This window comes from Protomyctophum parallelum, assembly GCF_964188405.1.
Source record: "Protomyctophum parallelum genome assembly, chromosome: 14".
Lineage (NCBI taxonomy): Eukaryota > Metazoa > Chordata > Actinopteri > Myctophiformes > Myctophidae > Protomyctophum > Protomyctophum parallelum.
The window spans coordinates 20,110,877-20,132,016 of NC_139709.1; the positions used below are offsets into that span (position 1 = coordinate 20,110,877).

At 44.7% G+C, this 21,140-nt stretch overlaps 1 protein-coding gene across 1 annotated transcript in view; it reads left to right on the forward strand.

The window, feature by feature from the left end:
• Nucleotides 1-6,931: 6,931 nt before the first annotated feature.
• gpr158b (G protein-coupled receptor 158b) overlaps nucleotides 6,932-21,140 on the forward strand; it is a gene marked incomplete at its 5' end in the record, with an annotated part of 87,475 nt that continues 73,266 nt past the window's right edge. The window contains 2 exons of the mRNA XM_083781747.1: nucleotides 6,932-7,869; nucleotides 15,757-15,862. Of these exons, the coding sequence (XP_083637873.1) occupies nucleotides 6,932-7,869; nucleotides 15,757-15,862 (1,044 nt within the window). The remainder of the gene's footprint in view (nucleotides 7,870-15,756; nucleotides 15,863-21,140) is intronic.

The window sequence follows — 21,140 nt, forward strand, 5'->3', positions numbered from 1 at the left end:
TGAATATCCACGGCTTCCCAAGCCGTGCATGCAGCCTATTCCCACTATAGGCTGAGGAAGAAATGTAAGTAAGTATAGCACCTTTCACAGAGAGGACTCACAAAGTGCTTTACATACAATAAAAATACAGAACAAGGTAAACAAGCAAAACAATGCAGATAAAACATGTGCTGTACAATTCAGCTCAACAGGACAACAATATGATCATCATACGTACATCATAAAACAAAAGGTAGGATAATTAAAATCAGGTTGAACCATCCACAAATGCTTGTTTAAAAAGAAACGTTTTGAGGCTATTTTTAAAAATGCCCACAGAGGAGGAAAATCTCAGTGCTAGTGGGAGAGCATTCCAAAGTTTGGCTGCTAGGCCTGAAATGATTTGTCACCTTTAGTTTTTAGTTTGGTGGAGGGTGGGTCTAATAGACCCTGATTTGCAGACCTAAGGGCCCTTCTGGGCACATAACGAGGTACCAGGTCAATCAAGTAGCCAGGGGCCTGACCATGCATCGCTCTGAAGGTGAGCACAAGTACCTTGAACTGAACCCTGAAGTTCACCGGAAGCCAATGCAAGGAGGCCAGGATTGGAGTGATGTGGCAGAATTTGCTGGACCTATAGTGAGTAGTCTGGCTGCAGCATTTTGGATCATTTGAAGGCGGTCCATGGTGGTTTTATTTAAGCAGGTGAAAAGAGAGTTACAATAATCAAGCCTTGAGGAAACAAATGCATGGATAATTTGTTCCAGTTCCGTGTGTGAGACTATTGCTCTAAGCTTGGCAATGTTTCTGAGGTGAAAAATGCATGTCCGGGTAACTGATTTAATATGAGTGTCAAAGTGCATGGATTGGTCAAAATTGACACCAAGGTTCCTGATGTTTGGACGCACATTGTGTTTGAGGGGCCTGATGCAGTCCAAAACTTTAGGCACAATATTGTCAGGGGCCACAATAAGTACCTCAGTTTTGACAAAATCTGTCAAATGCCACTTGACAGTTTTCAAATCAGCCTCATGGTGGCGCTACAACACACACACACACACACACACACACACACACACACACACACACACACACACACACACACACACACACACACACACACACACACACACACACACACACACACACACACACAAACAAATGGGTTAAATTACTCCTAAACATTTTGCCAAACATCACACACTCTCCTATCCTCCTGGTGGAGACCTGTGCCCAGAAGGGCACTTTTTCTAGTTAATTTCTGCATCTCTTAGGGCCCATTTAACCATAGCCTATAATGCATTTGGATGGCAAAAATGGCAGATCTGCAAGTTCAGTGTCTTGAATGAGATGTGCTGTGAGTTTGCATATCTGCTATTTTCCAGCATAGGACCGTTGCACAGTGTAGTATAAACAAGATTTTAGGATTTATAAGTCGTTTTTAGAATCCTACTCCTCAGGAGCATATCCACGGATATCCCAAGCCGTGCATATATCCACGGATATCCCAAGCCGTGCATATCCACGGTTACCCTAAGTACTTTTTTACTCTTACTTGAGTAACATTTTGACTACTTTTACCTGTAGTGGAGACAATTTGACCAGTTCGTATTTGTACTCAAGTACTGGGGTTGAGTACTCTGTCCACCTCTGAACTGTAATTATATTTTAATGCCAGTGTTGTACTTTTTAAGTAATTCTACATTGCCGTATTGCTACCTCTACTTAAGTAAAAACTATGAGTACTTTTTTACTTTTTCCACCACTGTGATTGTGAAGAAGATGGTTTTGAATAGTCCACTGCAGATTGCAGGGACAAATGTAGGCTACCTGGTAGACACTAGGTGGAGCTAAAGTGCAATGCTATTTAAAAGTAAAAGCAGTTTTTTGGACTACTTCGAATCTGAATAATCTGACAAAATATTATACTGTAAATCAAATACATCAACCAACCATTTATAATGTTTATGGGATGCCACATTTATAAGATGCAACGCAACGCATTGTTTGTATGCAAAGCAATTCCACTAAAGTCGCTGGAAGTGCGTTGCTAGGGAACAGTGTGTGTGGGTCCATGTTTATTTTCTATCAGCTACTGATATTCACAAACACTGCAACAGGAAAGAAACTTGGTCTTGGACCATATCATACTGCAATATTATTTATTATAACCACTGAAGCCCAAGTTGAAAATTGCTAAAATAGCAGATCCACAAGAACTACAAGATCTAAGAGCTTGTAAATCTGATATACAAATCTGATACTTTGTTGTGGACATTTTGCTGTATAATGTCATTCATGCCCAAATTAGGGACTGCATGGGTTCAAACTAACCTGATTTCACAGTAGAAAAGAAACATCATGATATTATGTTTTATGATGTGTTTGTTTGGCTCATGTTGAGATTGGGGACTGAGTGTGTCTATAATTTGCAAGTCAATTTTGTGTATTGTTTGTTTTCAGTTTGAAATTCCCCTAGATTCCCTCCTCTGACAAGCTGTGATTTCACACCATGTCTGTTCACACTTAATTGCATCATCCGAGACAAGCGGTGCATTCAAATGCGCGCGCTCTCACACACACACACACACACACGCACGCACGCACGCACGTACGCACGCACGCACGCACGCACGCACGCACGCACGCACACACACACACACACACACACACACACACACACACACACACACACACACACACACACACACACACACGAATGCACGCACGTCAATGGAATCAAAAAACATTATGAATGCGATATAAATATAGTAGAGTCTGAAGTGCATTTGAACTCTTAGATTACTCAAACAATTCATCATGAACACTGCATTGACATGAGGAGAATGGAGTTTAATTGTCATCTCACTACAGACTACACTGTTCCTTTACTTTTCCCTTGTTTAAAAACTCAACTTTTTCATCAGTCAGACACCTGTGGTTGGCCTGGTAGACCAGAGTGTTGGCATTTAGATGTGTGATTGATCAGTAGGGGTGGGAACTGGAAAGTGGTCTGGCACATCTGTGCACGCCTTATAATGAAACAGTGGGTGGCAGTGGCTCAGGGGTAGAGTGGCTGGATGGAAACCGCAAGGTTGCCAGTTCGAACCCAGTGTGCTTCTTTTCATCATGTCCTTCTGCCTTTTCTGCTCTGAAATAACTGGCACAAACCCTGGAAGCACCAGGTTCCTTTGGTGAATTGGACTCTTGGCGTCCATGAAGCAGGTGCCTGGCAGCGCCAGCTTTCTGTGCTAAATTGGACTCTTGGCGTCCATGAAGCAGGTGCCTGGTCAATGAGGCCTCGATCCACCAACTTGTCAGAAGCAGAGAAATTAGCACTTGGCTGCATGTCTTTGAGGTCTTCACTCCAGCTGGTCATCGGCACACTTGCCTGCACTTGCCTGGATGAGTGATGAGGGCACAGTGGCAGTGAGTGGAGTGCTCACAGGAAGTCAGTTTCTTCCACTGTCTGCCTCTCCCTGGCTGTCTCTTTATCATCATCATTCTCATCACTCTCTCTCTCTCAACTGCCCAGTTCTCTTTCCTTTATACATTTTTTATGCCCAGTTTTGTGCGTCTGTGTGTACCAAATTTGAGATGATTTGATTGGCTGACCACGGAATGTGATGATGAATGATGATAAGAGCGCCCCTCACTATGTATATATCATATACAGGATTACATTCCAATTTTGCTGCATTGTGTCTTTCTTGACCACATCTACTCTGAAATTTTAAATCCTCTATATCTCACTGCTTGTTAGAGCAATATTGTATTATTTCTGTTCTTTTAATTTAACACGATTGCATTGATTTTGGCCGCTGCAATGAGTAAGTGAGTAAAATAGAATTGCATTATACCAGTTTGGGTCATCAGAGCAATCAAGGCAGGAACCTGCTCCCTGCTGTGCTTACATACCGCCGGGTAAATTCTCCAAGGTTCCTTCTCACAAGTTCCTTCTCACAAGATGTAGTACAATATTAATTAATTAATTATCGCTGTCTTTTTCCAGGGAAATGTTTGCGTTTGGCAGACAAATTTCAATAAACCATGCATCCATCCCGACCATCCGCAATGCATGTGTGTGTAGATGTGTCCCTGAAACTAGAAGTGCTACAGAGCCATGCATGTGCCATTGACAGCTGATTTTTAGATTGCATGCAGTGCATGCAGTGTGCAGACTGCAGACCCCCCCCTCCCCATGTTCCTTCTTCAGAGGAAATCTAGAATGAACGTGGGTGAGGGTTCGGCTGTTGTAAAGCATTCAGATGAGGCAGCAAATGCATTTCAAATTATTCATCAGGCCAGATGATTTTACGAGGTTGCACAGAACAGAAGCAGTCACTGCAGTCTGTTTTCTCTTTATAGTATCTCGCCCTTTATTCCTCATGTGTTGCGACTCCTACCTTCCTGACTCTCTCTCTCTCTCTCTCTCTCTCTCTACCCTCTCTTTCTCTGTCTCATTGTACAATGTAAGTACAAATACATATTGGATAAAATAAAAGTGTAAACAGAGCTGTGTTACATTGCAACTATGAGGGAAGACTGTCTTAAACTACAAAACATTCTGCATTTTCTGTCAGAAATAGTTATACATCCATATATCATATATCCATCCTATCTCTCTCTAACACTAACACAGTTTCTCCTGGGTTTCCTTTGGGTATCTGAGGCAAGATACCTAGATATTATAGGCGATATAAAATGGTTTGGGAGTAAGTCGGATTCGTTTCCAGTGGGGGTTGGTACCACACCACACAGTGCAGTTGCTGTACCACACTGTTGTGACGAAAAGAGAGTTGAGCCAGAAGGCAAAGCTCTGTCTACCGAGCAATCTTCGTTCTCTCACCTATGGTCATGAAGTGTGGGTCATGACCGAAAGAATAAGGTTGCGAATACAAGCGGCCAAAATGAGTTTTCTTCGATGGGTGGCTGGCATTTCCCTTAGAGATAAGGTGAGAAGTTCAGTCACATGAGAGAGACTCGGAGTAGAGTCGCTGCTTCCTCGCCTGGAAAGGAGCCTGCAGCTTAGGTGGTTTGGACATCTGGTTAGGATGCATCTCAGGCGTCTCCCTAGGGAGGTCCTTGAGGCACGTCCCACTGGGAGGAGAGCCCGGGGCAGACCAAGGCGCAGTTGGAGGAAACACATCGACTCACTGGCCTTGGAACGTCTCGTGATCCCCCAGGAGGAAGTCACTAATGTTGCTGTGGAAAGAGAAGTCTGGAACACTCTGGTGGAGCTGTTGCCCCCGCGACCCGACTATGGATAAGCGGTTGAAGACGGATGGATGGATACTGTACCATATAATATGCTATTTATAGGCACCTATGTATTCGTGCTGCCGTCTCTGCTCTCGGAGGTTATTCATGCATGTCCATCACTGGCTGTCATCTTGATTTTCTGTCTCACCGACTGAATCGCTCTGCCCAAATATCTGCCCCCAGCCCAGAGCTTAAGACAAATTTGCACCAAGCTGACCCCCCCCCCCCCACACACACACACACACACACACACACACATATAAATACACATAGGTACAGACAGCTTTCTACCTCTGTGACTGTCTCTCCTTGCCCACTGTCTGTCCAGGACTTCACCCACTCAGAATGCATCTGCCTACATTACTCATCCCTCTGTTCACTGTTCTATGTGCTCATCATCGCTGCTTCCATCTGGCTCCCGTATTGGCAACATGTCTTGTTTACTTGTGCAAGCCAGAGCACGCAAGTACTGCGATCGGCTGGGTATGTCGTGTGTTGTCCACCGGCCAATAAGGTACCACCATTCTTGATGACGTAACTAATGTACGATTGGTGATCGGCTGGGTATGTATGTATGTCGGGGTGACGTAACTATGGTACGTTTCAAGTTGGCACCTCGACAGATTGCATTTCTAGTTAATTATGCGCAGAAAATCACCTGTCAGTTTTCCCCCAAGTCATCTTCACAGCTTTCTGTTCACATGCCTAAATATTCCTGCACCTGTGTGATGTGTGTGTGTGTGTGTGTGAGAGTGATAGAGAGCGAGAGAGAGCCTGCAGTCTTCACTATGTATTGCCATGGCAACGGCCTGCCAGTCACCCCAGGCAAGGTAGAAACTGTTGTTTAAACCTGAAATTTAACAGCAAGCGTGCAATAGCCTACATGGCATTTGTTATACATATTTTTTTTATTTCAATATAATTGACAGTGATAGCCTACCACCAAACAGAGAAATGCTCATAGCCCTCCTTGAATACTTCCCTCAGTCCTCCTCGCTATATAACCTAAAACTATACTTTCAGCACCGGTTCGGGCGGCTTGCACCCTATGCTTGCACCCCCACGCCCCTCCCCGAGACCCAACCTCCCAACACACTCCCCCGTATAACTCTATATGGGTGGAGCAGACTGGCAGGCAGCAGCCTCAAAGTCCAGGCTGGCAGGAGAGGGAGAACCGCACGCTCATTGGTTAACAGTGACACTTATAAAGTGGCCTATTTGCGCCTCAATTGTGAGGGACGGACGTTCAGGAGCGATTTGCTCCGCTCTCCATCACCAGACATCAACCTGTACTTTCCTCACGGATGCTCGGAGGACGGCAGAACGGCTCGGAGCTCTCGCAGACCATTACAACTTGATCCAGGAGGCGTTATTATTGTCCGTTTTTAATTGGGTAACGGGTTTGTAGCCTAGTCGGTGTTAGAAGAATAGGCTAAGCAACACGAGATAAAGGAAGAGAAGGGAAATTAAAGTCTCGGCTCACGAGAATGCAATGGAGTGAGAAGTGAAAACCCTTGAGTAGCCTGCTTCTTCTCCGTTGCCTTCATTCGTTTTAAAATCATGGATATTAGTAACGCGTCCTTTGGTGGGTGTTGTTGATAAAATTACATTGTTGGTTATGCTCACCACACTTCGTCGAGTGCCAGCGGTCTCCTCTCGACGCCTGTGATTTATACAAGAAGGAACAATAATGGCTCTCCTGGTCCTCATGCTGCTTTTACATACAGGGTTGGGTCTAGGATCAAATTATGGCTACGTGGAGTGGTCAGATCCCAACGACAGGGACGCGGAGACACGCGCCAACAACAAGAACCCCACGATGCTCAGCACTCAGAACGTCAACAAGGATCAGCTGCTGCTGCTGCACCAACACCCGACCGTGCATGCCGCGGGACCCGTCGCGGCCACCGAGCGCACGGCGGTGGTGGCGCACAAGATCGAGGAGGACCTCCCGAGGGTGGTGACCGCGTTCCTCCACAGCGGCGACTCCTCCGCGCTGAGGCAGGTGAACTGCTCCCGTAGGTACGAGCTGAGCAGCCTTCGAGGCCGCGGCGGGGCGCACGTCGCCTCGCACTACTCCCTGCACGGCGTGCTGGACACCATGACGCACGCTGCCAACTTCCTGAACATCGTCCTGCAGGCCAACAGGTCGCGGGAGCACACCGTCCGGCGGGACGTCCACTGGTACCACGCGTTGGTCCGGAGCATCCTCGAAGGGGACCCCAAAATCCACAGGGCGGTGGTGACCTTCCACGTGGACGCGCAGAGGCAGCAGCAGGGCCCCCACGTGTATCTGCAGGCGACCAGAGCCGGCGAGGAGGAGGTGGTGCTGCAGGACCTCTCCGGCTCCGCGCACCTCCACCACCTGAGGAGCAGGACCCCGGAGTCCGAGTGGTTCAACGAGTTCAGGGACCGTAAGAGACCACCGCACCTGCACCGGAGGGCCCCTTATTATTCCGGCGCGGACGCTACGGGCAAGGAAGACGAAGGTTACTTAATGGACAAGAATCAAATCAAGTGGTCGGCGCCATACCTGGAGTGCGAGCACGGGACTTTTGTCCCCTACTGGCTGCTCACGTTGTCTGCAGGCTTTTATGGACTGACTACCAACTCTGCTCCAGAGTTCAGGTGAGTTCCTGACTGTGCTGCCAGTGATGAATACCCCTTTACCCCTCGCTGTATATGTTTCTTTTCCCTTTTTACATCCTCTATGATGATTTCCTGTTTTGACTATATACCGGTAGGCTACTTGTCTATATTCGTACGTCTCCAAATGTTTTGATGAATTGAAAATGGTGGGCCCTAAAGTGTACTTTGTATTGAGTTGCACTTGAAATGTACTGTAATTCTGCAAACTGTTAATCAATCAATCAATCAATCAATGATGATAAGACACTTCACACACAAACTGTGATTTTCTGGAAAATCTTTAGGCCTAAATATATTGGGAAAATGTCTTGATTATAATACAGTAATGAATAATAGAAATAAAATGTACTTCGCAATTTGTACTTTTGAATACTCAAGTATTTTCAAATGAGCTGGCCTACTCCAACACTTTAAATTAATTTGACAGAGCAACTTTCACTTGTATTGAATCAATTATACCCAAAGATCCGTATTGTGGTGAAGCTCGCTGAAAAGCAGATTGACAAGCTTGTTGATTGGCTATTTTCAGTGAAAACTTTCTCCACAATAACTGAAAACTGAAAAGACACATTGACACAACCATATGGGTGGTTGAGTGAGTATTACTACTTAACAAGGGGTTCAATGTCAGTCATATTTAAAGTCCTGGGATTGAGTGAGTACTTTGTCCACCTCTGCATCCAACATAACATTATTACAATTCAAATACTGAGGTGGTGACTGGTGACTATAGGGAGTGGCAGAAAGGACTCCATTAATATTTAAATTGTTGCTGTTGTCCTAGATACAGGCATGAGGGAAATGCTTGGTTTATTTTAAGGCAAACTTTTAGGCCTACCAATAAAAAAGTAATTATTTTCTAGTACATTCCATATATTGTTTACACAATTTACTACAAATTAAGTTTCCACTGAGAGGGTTTAGTGTTAATGGCAGAAACAGTAAAAAGGTTTCCGTGACAGGTACAGTAGAAAGGTAGGGGTATGTTTTAAACACATTTGGCATGTTTATGTTTATGCATTAAAATAACACATGACATTAAATGCCATCTTGCACATGCACGCACATGCACACAGGCAAATACACACACAATTTGTATTTATAGAACATTTATTTACTGTGTTGTTACATTTTGGAGCAGGTTTACAGCAGAACATTTTTCTACTGGGATTTACAATTTGTCCTGCAAACACACCATCTCAAAATCGCATACCGGTAGCCATGAAACACACACATTTACTACAATCTGGTATGCCGACATCCCCCTTTGAAAATGAGATGCTGCATCTCAAGGGGCTTTCCCTTTAATAAAATCAGACCCGTCTGAACTGAGTGATACTGTACTGTACTGTACTGTACTGTACTGTACTGTACTGTACTGTACTGTACTGTACTGTACTGTACTGTACTGTACTGTACTGTACTGTATCGTACTGTACTGTACTGTACAAGCCCTCCTCCCTGACCTCTGCTCGGGGTCTGGACAGGGCCCCAAATGCACCAATTTAAGTCTCTGTCTGTGTGTAATCCATGTAACTTGAGAACCGTTTGCCGCACCGACTTCAAATTCGACACACGTTCCACACCACCACAGAGGGTGCAGTGGCCGGTGTCGAGTCGGTTGGACCCACGGTTGTCCAGAACCACCCCAAAAAGGCCTCTGCCTAGGCTCTGGACAGAGCCCCTGCCCATATATGGAGCTGGCCTGTTCTGACATCATTCTAAAGTCTGCTTAGACCCCATATTTGGCCATGCCTGACAAAGAACTCCATATATGGGCATAAAAGGAACACAGACATAATATCTGGGTGGGGCATGCATTTCCAACTTGCATCGTTCCAAGTCGGCCAGTGCCCAACAGCACCGCTGTAGAGGCTGAGGCTCCTACACATATTATCTGGGTGGGGAATGCATTTCCAACTTGCATCGTTCCAAGTAGGCCAGTGCCGCTCTAGTATAGTAAAAAATCTTGGCATGTTGCTGTAGTTTAACTTGGGGGGGGGGGGGAGCTTCATTGGCAGAGATTTGCACTCAACTGAGCGCACCATTCTAATTGAGGAGTCTCATGATGAGGTCATCTGTCTGGGAAGCTTGTGTGAGGGAGGGTAGCATGCCAAGCCCAAGCCCCCTGCTCTCTCTCACCTCCTTTGGGGGCGCATTGTGAGGGCCCAGGAAACCCCTTTGGAATTGGATTGCTGTCTGCCTTATCGGCGCACAGCATCCGGACATGAATCCTTGCTGCCTCAGCTTGCCAAAGAGGGGAGGATGGCAGAATCTAAAATAAACTCGCTGTCAGATACATACCACGATACCTCTCTCCGAAGTTAACTAATACAGTATGTGGAAGGCAGTTAGGGCGAGGGCAATTTAGGTTACAAAAGTTACGATTGAATCCTTAAGTTTTAACATGGAATGATCAAATCTTACAGTGCCTCAATAATAATACTGTTAATTCAACTATTTTCAAAATCCACCTTGCATTTGCATGAATATACTGTTTAGGTTCCAAAATGGCATACAGTGCCATTACAATGACTTTTAATTTGGTTGAGACAAAGGTCATGAACAAAGCTCATCATACTGTATGTACTGTATGTCAATCTGTCCATCCGATGGGCCAGATTGAGATTGTAACCAGCCACAAAGTGCACATAACCTCTTGACAAAGTTGACAGATTAACATAATGCCACAATTAAGGCACAATACTTTGACAAAAGATTAATCATGAACAACTGATGAACTGGTCACATGCATTATCAAGCTCTATAGGCCAAAAGGGGATGTCACACCAGAAGCACTGCAACAGTATAGACAACTTGACCTGTGCTCACTAAGCACGTCTTCTAGTAGGCTATTGTTATACATTTATGTGCAGTACATCCTTACTAATTTAAATAAATTCCAACTATTAGCTTACACTAACTGTAAATGTATTTGATTAATGGAATCAGGTGATCAGGTACTGAGCTGCGGGGGAATCGAGTGAGTGGTTGCCCTCACTCGATTCCCCTGATTTATTTTTGAGTGAAGAAAGAGGAAATTAAACCAAGGCCTTCGTGTAAAAGCGAGAGTTCAAAGGTCAGATCTCAGGTTCCGTTCTGCTGGTGCCTAATGATGTGCTGGCTTCAGCAATGAGTAGCAACTCTACCCCCTGTATGGTGAACTCTACCCCCTGTATGGTGAACTCCTGACCCTTCTCCTCAGCCCTGTCTCCATTAACCAAGTTCCAATAATAGGAATATGGGTCACTCAGAACTGAAGGCTAATAAGCCAGTCTAGATGATTTGAAGTCCCTTCCAGAGTTATCTCTCTCAGGACAGATTTTAAAATATTCTCTTTAGCCGAATGTGTTCAAAGATGGGTTCCATGGTTGTGGCCACAGTTCTTCCTTCTTCCCCCTCAAAGCATTCACACACTCTCACTATCTTTACCCACCGGCCTATCTCTCCCTCTCTCTGCTCTCTCTCTTCCTGTCACTTTCTCTTTTTGTCCCCTCTGTCTCTCTCCCTGTCTCTTTCCCCAACTCTCTCTCCTCCCCCCCTCTCCTTCTTTTTCCGTTTTAAATTCTCATTCCAGGCCAAATAAACCTAATCAAAATGATTAGATTGAATGACTCCTGAGGATGTAACATCACAACCAAACATTAGGCCACTACATTCTGCGAGTCGACTCACTCACTACAATGGATTGACATAACAAAACAACAAATAACATGGAATCCCTGTCCAATCTTTAACTATTGGTTGTAAGTTATGTGTACGGTTTGCGTATGAAGTCGCACAAATCAAAATTATGTGCTGTTCAGTGATGAAGTAGCACTAAACAGGCTCACAGATTGTGTGCATGTCCTACTGCCAAGTGTGGCCCTGGACCACAGGTTGAAAATCACTGTCCTAGAGTGTAGTGTCATGTAGCGAAACATTCAAAAACTAAGAAAACAAAAAAATCACTTTTTTTCTCTCGAATAGGTTCCCAGATTGGGTCCCAGAGAAGATTGTGTGCACATTTTATGCCTGTATTTAGGCCAGGTCCAATCTTTAACCAATAGTTAAAGATTGAACAGGGATGCCATGTTGTTTTGTTTTAGTACCAGTAAGTGGGTGAGCATTATCATAGTCTGCACAGAGGAATATAGCCTATACACTCTCTCTCTCTCTCTCTCTCTCTCTCTCTCTCTGATTAAGTGTGTTCTGGAGTAGTTCCAACGGATTGTGGCCCTGGTTTTTCCCTAATGGGACTGATTGAGGGTAGCTACTGGGACGTAAGTCAGGACTTGATCACCCCGGCTGGGTCGCCTGAGTGAGGGGTATGATGTTCGAGAGATCTGAAACCCTGATGACCGTGGGATACGTCCCAGGTGCATCCATGAAATGTTTTTGTTATATGCCGATGTTTTGTTTTTTAGCTTAAAAACAGTGTGCAGAAGGTAATCCTCTCCTTGATTACCAGATTGGGTGACATAATATATTTGAATAATAAAAGCATCACATAACCGACCGTCTTGCATTTAGGGACAGTATCAGTGGGTCTAGGATTGTTATGGCTGTTTTTTCTATTTTGTCTACATCTAAGCCCATTTAATGGATTTAGATTCCTCCAGACTTATCAGTAGGCAGAGATCTCTGATCATCTCCATCCATCCATCCATCCATCCATCTTCAACTGCTTATCCGTAGTCGGGTCACGGGGGCAACAGCTCCACCAGAGTGCTCCAGACTTCCCTCTCCAGAGCAACTTTAGTGACCTCTACTGGGGGATTCCGAGACGTTCCAAGGCCAGTGAGTCGATGTGTTTCCTCCATCTGCGCCTCGGTCTGCCACAGGGTCTCCTCCCAGTGGGACGTGCGTCGAGGACCTCCCTAGGGAGATGCCCGAGAGGCATCCTAACCAGATGCCCGAACCACCTAAGCTGGCTCCTTTCCAGACGAAGGAGCAGCGGTTCTACTCCGAGTCTCTCTTGTGTGACTGAACTTCTCACCCTATCTCTAAGGGAGATGCCAGCCATCAGTCGAAGAAAGGTCGCGAAGTATTCGCAACCTTATTCTTTCGGTCATGACCCACACTTCATGACCATAGGTGAGAGTAGGAACGAAGATTGCTCGATAGACAGAGATCTTTGCCTTCTGGCTCAACTCTCTTTTCGTCACAACAGTGCGGTAGAGCGACTGCAATACCGCCCCTGCTGCCGCTCCGATTCTCCGGCTGATCTCCTTCTCCGCCCTCCCCTCACTCGTGAACAAGACCCCGAGATACTTGAACTCCTTCACCTGGGGTAATGCCTCATTCCATACCCGGACTGCACAATCCACCGGTTTCCTGCTGGAAACCATGGCCTCAGATTTGGAGACGCTGATCCTCATCCCAGCTGCCACTGATCAATCACTGATTAAGAGATTTGCTGAAACCCCATAACCCTGTGCGCTCCCTTAGGTCATCGGGGAGGGCCCTCCTAGTTCCTCCTGCAACGCGTCTGGTCACTCGGGGTGGCCGGGCCTTTGCGGCTCGGGCACCTTTGCTCTGGAACTCCCTGCCTTTGGCTCTTAGATTAGCAGAATCAGTGCCTTCTTTTAAAACGCTTTTAAAAACACATCTGTATGCCAAGTGTTTTTCCTAATATTGCTTTTTATTGTTTTATTGACCTGTTATTTTCTTCATGCTTTATTATATCTGATGTCCTGATGTTTTGTTGTTTTTATGATTACTGTTTTTATAACCTGTCTGTAAAGCACTTTGTAACTATACGTTTGGAAAGGTGCTATACAAATAAAATGCATTAATTCATTCATTCATCTGAGTGACAGATTAGTCCTAGTGTGGTAGTGACTGTTCGCTTGACCAAATAGCAATAGTGAACTATATAATAAATACTTTGCCTACAGCAAACACATACAGCAAGAACAATGTCGGTGCAAAGAGATTTGTTCACTCTTCGTAGGACTTTTACTTCCCTGGGCATTTATTCTGTTGTGCGACACAACATGAGCCCTAACTAATTAGTTAGGGCTCAAATAAAAGTGTGTGTGTGTGTGTGTGTATGTGTGTGTGTGTGTGTGTGTGTGTGTGTGTGTGTGCTTTTCTGGCAAGCTATAATTCAAAGCTCTGTATGGCAGGTGGTCTTGTGAGTCCCCTCACTGCAGTACTTTGTGCTTTCTACTGTTTTCATTACAATTTACAATTTACAATTTAGGCATTTAGCAGACGCTCTTAATCCAGAGCGACTTACATTTAAGCAAGAACAAAAGCATGGGAATACATCACATAAAAGCATTTATCAATATCATGAAACATGCGTTCCACGCACACACATACACATACACACACATGCATTTTACACATGTACGCACAATCACACATGCCAACAGACATTTGTGCACTTATCTATATTTTCTCTGGCTGCATGGTCTACTGCCGTGCTTCCAGAAAGTCGTTTGTTCCTCTTCCCAGCTCACAGATGGAGATAATGGGTGTTGGCTCCTCCAGAGAACACCCTCTGGCCACTCGAAGAGGAGAGGGATAGAGAGAGAGAGAGAGAGAGAGAGAGACAGACAGACAGACAGACAGACAGACAGACAGACAGACAGACAGACAGACAGACAGACAGACAGACAGACAGACAGACAGACAGACAGACAGACAGACAGAGATGTGTGGAAAAGGTGAGTGAGATAAGATTGGTGGAGACAGAAAGACAAGATCACTGTGCCTGTCATTTGGGATGGGACAGAAAACTAAGTGAAGAAGAGATGCTAATCAAAAGAGACTAACCATGTTTTGTGTGTGTGTGTGTGTGTGTGTGTGTGTGTGTGTGTGTGTGTGTGTGTGTGTGTGTGTGTGCGTGCGTGTGTGTGTGCACGGCTGCAAACTTTGAGTGCAGGGAGGCAAGAGAGAGATAGAGAGTGTGTGTGTGTGTGTGTGTGTGTGTGTGTGTGTGTGTGTGTGTGTGTGTGTGTGTGTGTGTGTGTGTGCGCGTGTGCCTTTGAGTGCAGTCGAGAGAGTATGTGTGTGAGACGGCTGGGTGGCAATCAGTCCCAAGGCGCAGTTCTTTTTTAAATGGCAACAGACACTTTGGGATTTTGACGGAGGTATAAGGTACATTCATTTAGTTGATGAATATCTTGCATCTTAATTCTCAACAGAGTGGAATTTACCACAGTCAGAGTTGGGGTGATAGCAATTTTGGATGGTAGCTCGGCAAAGAGTACAGTACAGGAAGTCCCTGTCACCTCCATAGATTTTCTATTTTGCTTTGCAGTCGCTACTGTGCAACTATCATCAGATTGTAAGGGAAGAGAGATGGCTCACTTCTCTTTTACTTTACTTACACTTAACACTGGAAAAACTATGGTTAAGTGCATGGAAATCACCTATGATAAATTGCGATTAGTTGCCGATTCGATTAATCGATTACTAAATTAGTTGACAACTAATTGAATAATCGATTCGATTACGATGAATCGTTGCAGCCCTAGATCTAATATTGATATATATCGATATACGATATATCGTTACATGCCTAATATATGTATAACATCTCTCCTAAACTTGTCTTGTCTCTCTTCCTTCCCTCCACCCCTTATTCTTTTCTGCCTATTTTCCAATTCATCTATACTCTTCACTCCTCCTATACCTCATTTCCCCTCTTTGACCTCCCTCGCTCCTTTTATCCCCCCTGACATCTATCTGTTTTTCTCTCTACCTCTCATTTGCTCTTCCCTGCTATCTTCCTCAATGACTGACTTCTCCTTCGCTATATTCTTCTCTTCTCCTGCTCTTTTCTTCCTGTCTCTCGCCGTGCTTTCTCTCTCCCATGCCCTCCTTTCTGCCTTTTCTTCGCACTCCGTTCCCCCTTCCTCTGTCCTCTGTCAGAGGTGTGGTTCGTGTGGACGTCAACCTCCAGGACGTGGACATTGACCAGTGCTCCACCAGTGGCTGGTTTGCTGGCACCCATCGCTGTAACCTGACCAGCATGGAAGTGAGTCTGTCGTCTGTCTGTACTGTACTGTACCACTCTATGTCCTGTTATAGTCTTCATGATTGTTATATCGTCGTTATCATCAGTGGTCGTTGTCGTCTTCACTGACTTGATGCTCAATCCACTTTTCTCATTCAGCCATTTGTCAGTCGGTAAATGTATCGGTCTGTCCGTCATTTATCCATCCATTTGTTGATATGTCATCATCATCCCGTTGGAATATGCTTGAGATTTAAAGGTACACTATTATTATAACCCAGATACTCCGGCGACTACAGAGCCCTTCTCATCGATACTCTTGTAGTACTACCCTCTAGTAGTACTACGTCACCTTGTGAGAATGATGTGAACCACTTCGGTTGGTCATCTCGGTCTCGAGCGTCGCAGTCCCCCCCCTCGAGAGACCCGGAAAAGAAATCCCCGTTCATTTTCCTCATAGACTTTTCAGAAAGTATTTATTTAAAGACGTTTACGCCGCGGACAAAGCCAACTCTTGTCGTGACAAATCATGACAACAAACACAATTTTTCGGGCTGAACAAATAATTAGAAAGAAGAAGAAAACGGCAGGTTACAACACTTTTTTTGTAATTATTTGTTTGGTCCAAAATATTGTGTTTGTTGTCATGATTTGTCATGACAAGAGTTGGCTTTGTACGACACTTACAAGGTCTTTAAATAAATACGTTTTGAAATGTCTACGGGAAAAATGCATTGGAAACTATTTCCTGGGCCTGGCGTCGTCATGAAAAGGGGCGGAACTGCGGTGCTCTATAGTGCCACTGCCATACTCTTTAGTTACAATGAAGTGTGTGATGATGTGTTTATTTAACCTTGATTGTTTAAAAATGGATCCAGAAGCTTCTAGGATTTGGATCCGTAAACGGAGGAACCACAGGCAGGATCTAACATTGAGATACAGTACCGGAACTAATTAAAATCCTAAAGGATCCAAACCCTGAGCACTGAGCAGTGAAAGTGCACATACATTGCGTGCGTGCGTGCGTGCGTGCGTGCGTGCGTGCGTGCGTGCGTGCGTGCGTGCGTGCGTGCGTGTGTGCGTGTCTGTGTGTGTGTGTGTGTGTGTGGTTGAGAGATTGCATGAAGAGATAGCTCATTAGTGTAGGGGGCATAGCTCATTAGTGGAGCGGGCATCTCTTCTGTGTTTGGGGAGAGCATTCCAGAGGGGGGTGGGGGCGGCCTCAGAGAAGGCCCTGTTGCCCCAGGTTTTTGCGGACCTTTTTGCGGACCTTTTGAGGCCGGCCCTGAGGGAAGAGGATGGGGAGTGTGGCTCGAGGAGGGCGGAGAGGTTGGAGGGGGGGGGGGGCAGTGTCTTGTGGTGAGGAGTAGTTGAAGTAGATCTTTGTTTAACCGGGAGCCAGTGGAGTGTTAGTCATATATGCTCCTTCTGACCGGCATGTAAGCTCTGTTGTCTCTGCATACGTGTTCTACAGTCCTACAGCCTGGTGACGGCCCTATATGATCCATAATGAATGCAGTGTAATGGATTGCGGCAGCACACAGTGAATAATTGACCATGCTCTTTATCCGTAGTGCTTACCCTCTCGTGCATTCTTTCTGCCATAGGAAAACTATGAGGGTCTCCATTTGAACTCTTCAACTTGAACACCGCAGCCTCTCTCATTTTTCACACGTCCTCTCTTGTCTCGCACCTGTCCGACGGCGCTTAAATTGTGCTTGTATCATCAGAGTTGGAGTTGGAGTGCTTTGAGCACTGGTCTCTTTTTATAAAAAATACTCCAGTTACATTTTTACTAGATACACAGACAGACCTTTGTTGTTCCCCATGGAGAAATACTATGCCGGTTTGTGCGCATGCTTGTGTGCAAGTGGACCTAAGTGTATTGGTTGTGTGTGTGAGAGTTTTTGTCATTCAGGACACGGGCAGAGAAACGGTTCCGGTCCCAAGGCCATTTGCAGTCCCTCATTTTGAGATAGAGCCAAAAAACTAATACAGGATACTCATTAGGGCCATATGATAATTCGGGCCAGAGAGATGAAACTCATCCTTGACCTTCATTGTTCATGAAGGATTTAGTTGGAGTCGGCATGCAGGAATGTACTGTATACATTAAATTCCTCAGTGTTCATTTAAGTGTGTGTAAAATTTACTCTAATGGATCTGAATTGGTCAATTTTGTATATAAAATATATAGCAGATCTACAAGCTCATAGCACTTTACTTTGTGCCATGCTATGAGCTTGTAGATCTGCTTTTTTTTTTATCAAAGTTTTGTTTTATTAATGTTCACACGAAAATATTATACAACATTTTTCGAAAAAAAAAATTCCCCCCTTTTTTCCCTCCCCTCCCCCCAGAGTTCCCGCTCTGAAAGAGCCACAACCCCGGTATTAGATCTGCTATTTTAACTCAATATTTGCTTCTGGGAACAAAACTATTTTCAGACGGGAGGCCAAGGGGAAAATACATAACATTTTGGGGGCCTGACATAGCTAACACAATTTTTCAAAAAACTGTATTTTAGAATCAGCCTCGGGTCTTAATGGGCTAAATGACCACTGAGGTGTTTTACTGTGTGGGATATTACTGATGTAATACTCCCTGCTCATTTCTGCCAATCATCAGGGCAAGGTTGTGTGAAGAGAGCTGGCAATATCACAGTTATAAATCATAGTTATAAAGATTTACATTATACAATTGGCACACTTTACCTCTATACCAAAGAAGATGATAGCCTACAGTTATTGAGGCTGTATCAGAAATAGATTCACTTATACAAATCATTGTGACTATTTAAATATACTTGAGGACTTTTTTCTTTTAATACAATACAATGGGCGACCAAACATGGACAATTGTGTTTGTAGAGGCTTGGCGAGCCGGATGGATTAGAATCCGTAGACTCCGTCATGGTGGGCACTGTTCAGGTACTTTACTCCTCAGCAACCTGATCACCAAGGTGCCTTGCCTTGAAATACATCACTCTATAATTAAGCGAATGTCTGAGTGTGTGTGTGTGTGTCTGTCTGTGTGTCAGAAACAGTGCCGTAACTCCTTATTGCCTGCACCAATCGCTCCCACTTTTCACACAGGCATTGACCATATGAATATGGAGGGTGTAACGAAGCCCTTTTTTCGATTTGATCAGCCACAGGGCGGCAAAACTCCTCTCCCCAGAAATCACGTGTCACCAGTGTCACAAGTGAATTGCATTTTGGGACGGTCACTGATTAATACTGGGACACAGTTTTCCGCGTAACTTGAGTTGTTTCACCCGCTGTCAATTTTGCTCGCAATAGACAGCGGGCGAGCGATCGGGATATTTCCAACCCCCTTAGGCATCGACACAATTACTACATACAACAAACAACATGCCACGAAGAACAGCCTCAAGGACCCTAGCGCATTCTTCCACGCACCTACCCTTTTTCACACCGCCCCCAGCCAACACGGAGGTTGTGTGTGTGTGTGTGTGCAGACTACTTTCGCTGTGAGCATGTGTGTGTGTAAACTACTTAAGCTGTGAGTGCGCACGTGCGTATGTGTGCGCGTGCGTCATCGCGTGGCCGTTTTCAGTTCGCTATAAACACAACACGAGATACAACTGTCTTGAACATAAGCCACACACACACACAGCGTGAAGTGGCTACAGCGCACGCTCTGGTGAAAACAGCTAATCTACAAGCTCACAACATCACAGGTTGCAAAAGCCATGAGTTCTCTCAAGCCAAAGCTCACAATTGAGACCGTTTTGGACGCAAATCCACCTGCAAATTGGATCTGTGCGACTGTCCATATATAGGTGCATGTCAAACTGGGGGTCCTTGATACTTTTCAAATGGGGCTCTGTGGGCTAATAAGTGTAAATGTTGCGGTCCTTGCTCTTGCCATGAAAACGTTTCCCTACCATGCATTTGGAAGAATACTTTAATGTTATACTGCTGTTTTTATTCATAAAAAAAACCACACACACACACACACACACACACACACACACACACACACACACACACACACACACACACACACACAAATATATTATACAAGTTGAAATATATCAGAACGGGTAAGGACTAGTTCTATAAATACAGCGCTAAGAACTCATCCTCCTCTCATCATTACACACCTGTGTTATATCTATTACATCGTACTATTTACTATGGTCGCTTTTCCTGAACACACATAATTCAATATGAGTCTAATGGCGCACCTGTAGGTGACTGGCTAGTGTATTGACCACATAACCGCAATGTTAATCAATCAATACAATACAATGTAAGTACTGTAGAATAGCCAGTAGGGCTTCAAAGTAACTACTGTAGGATATAGTCACTATAGGTCTAAGTTTATTGAACATTGTGCATGAGGACATTACATTCTTCTTTTGTAATTCCTGCTCAAAAGGTCACAGGATTTCTGAATGCGTGAGCACTGCAGCTGTCTGATACTAGACGACAGTATCAGTGCTTATGACAGAGCCGTCCGACTGTGTCCCGACCTCTGGTCTTTCTCAGCGTGAAATGTGATGTATCCTTCATCATAACGATGATGCCATGTGGGGAAAATAACCCATCTACTGTACAAGTTCATAACGTGTTGCATCGCAGCGTGTTGTGAGTTTGTAGATCTTCTATCGCAACACCGTAGTACAATGTATTATTAATGAAGCAGGATAAGACCTATCAAGGAGAGTTTATTGTCTACGCCAGGCCGAGACTATGTTTTTGACCCTGTCCGTCCGTCTATGTACAACTGTGCACGCACACTCCCTGGAAGCCAGAGCAGAACCTATGCCCAAACCTTTTCTTATTGTTCTGTTATAGCAGCACTAGGAGGCCGATCTTTGCTAAAAAAATGTTGTTATTACTCCTACAGATTCTGTCCAAACCTCACACAAATCGGTATACATTGTAGTCATGTGATCAAGGCGTATCTGTTACATCTCTCATATTTCCTTGACGATTGATTGATACGAAATGTTGCTCGCACTTTCCTACTAAGCTAAAGAAGAACCTCCATCCCGATTTTTTCAAATCTCCTCATGGTGCCACTACAACAGTCCACTTCATCTTTTGGCTTATAACTTGAACAGTATTAGATACTTTTTGTGCCATACTGTGTTTTCTTCAAAAACCTTGTTCCGAAATTTGTGCCATACTGTCTTGCCAGTACTACACGATTTTGTCCAAAACTCACACAAATCGGTACTCACATTTTCCAGATTCCATTTGGCTAATGACTGCCTCCCAAAGTTTGCGGGCCCCAGCTAGGCAACCCAGCCTGGCGGAGACCTGTG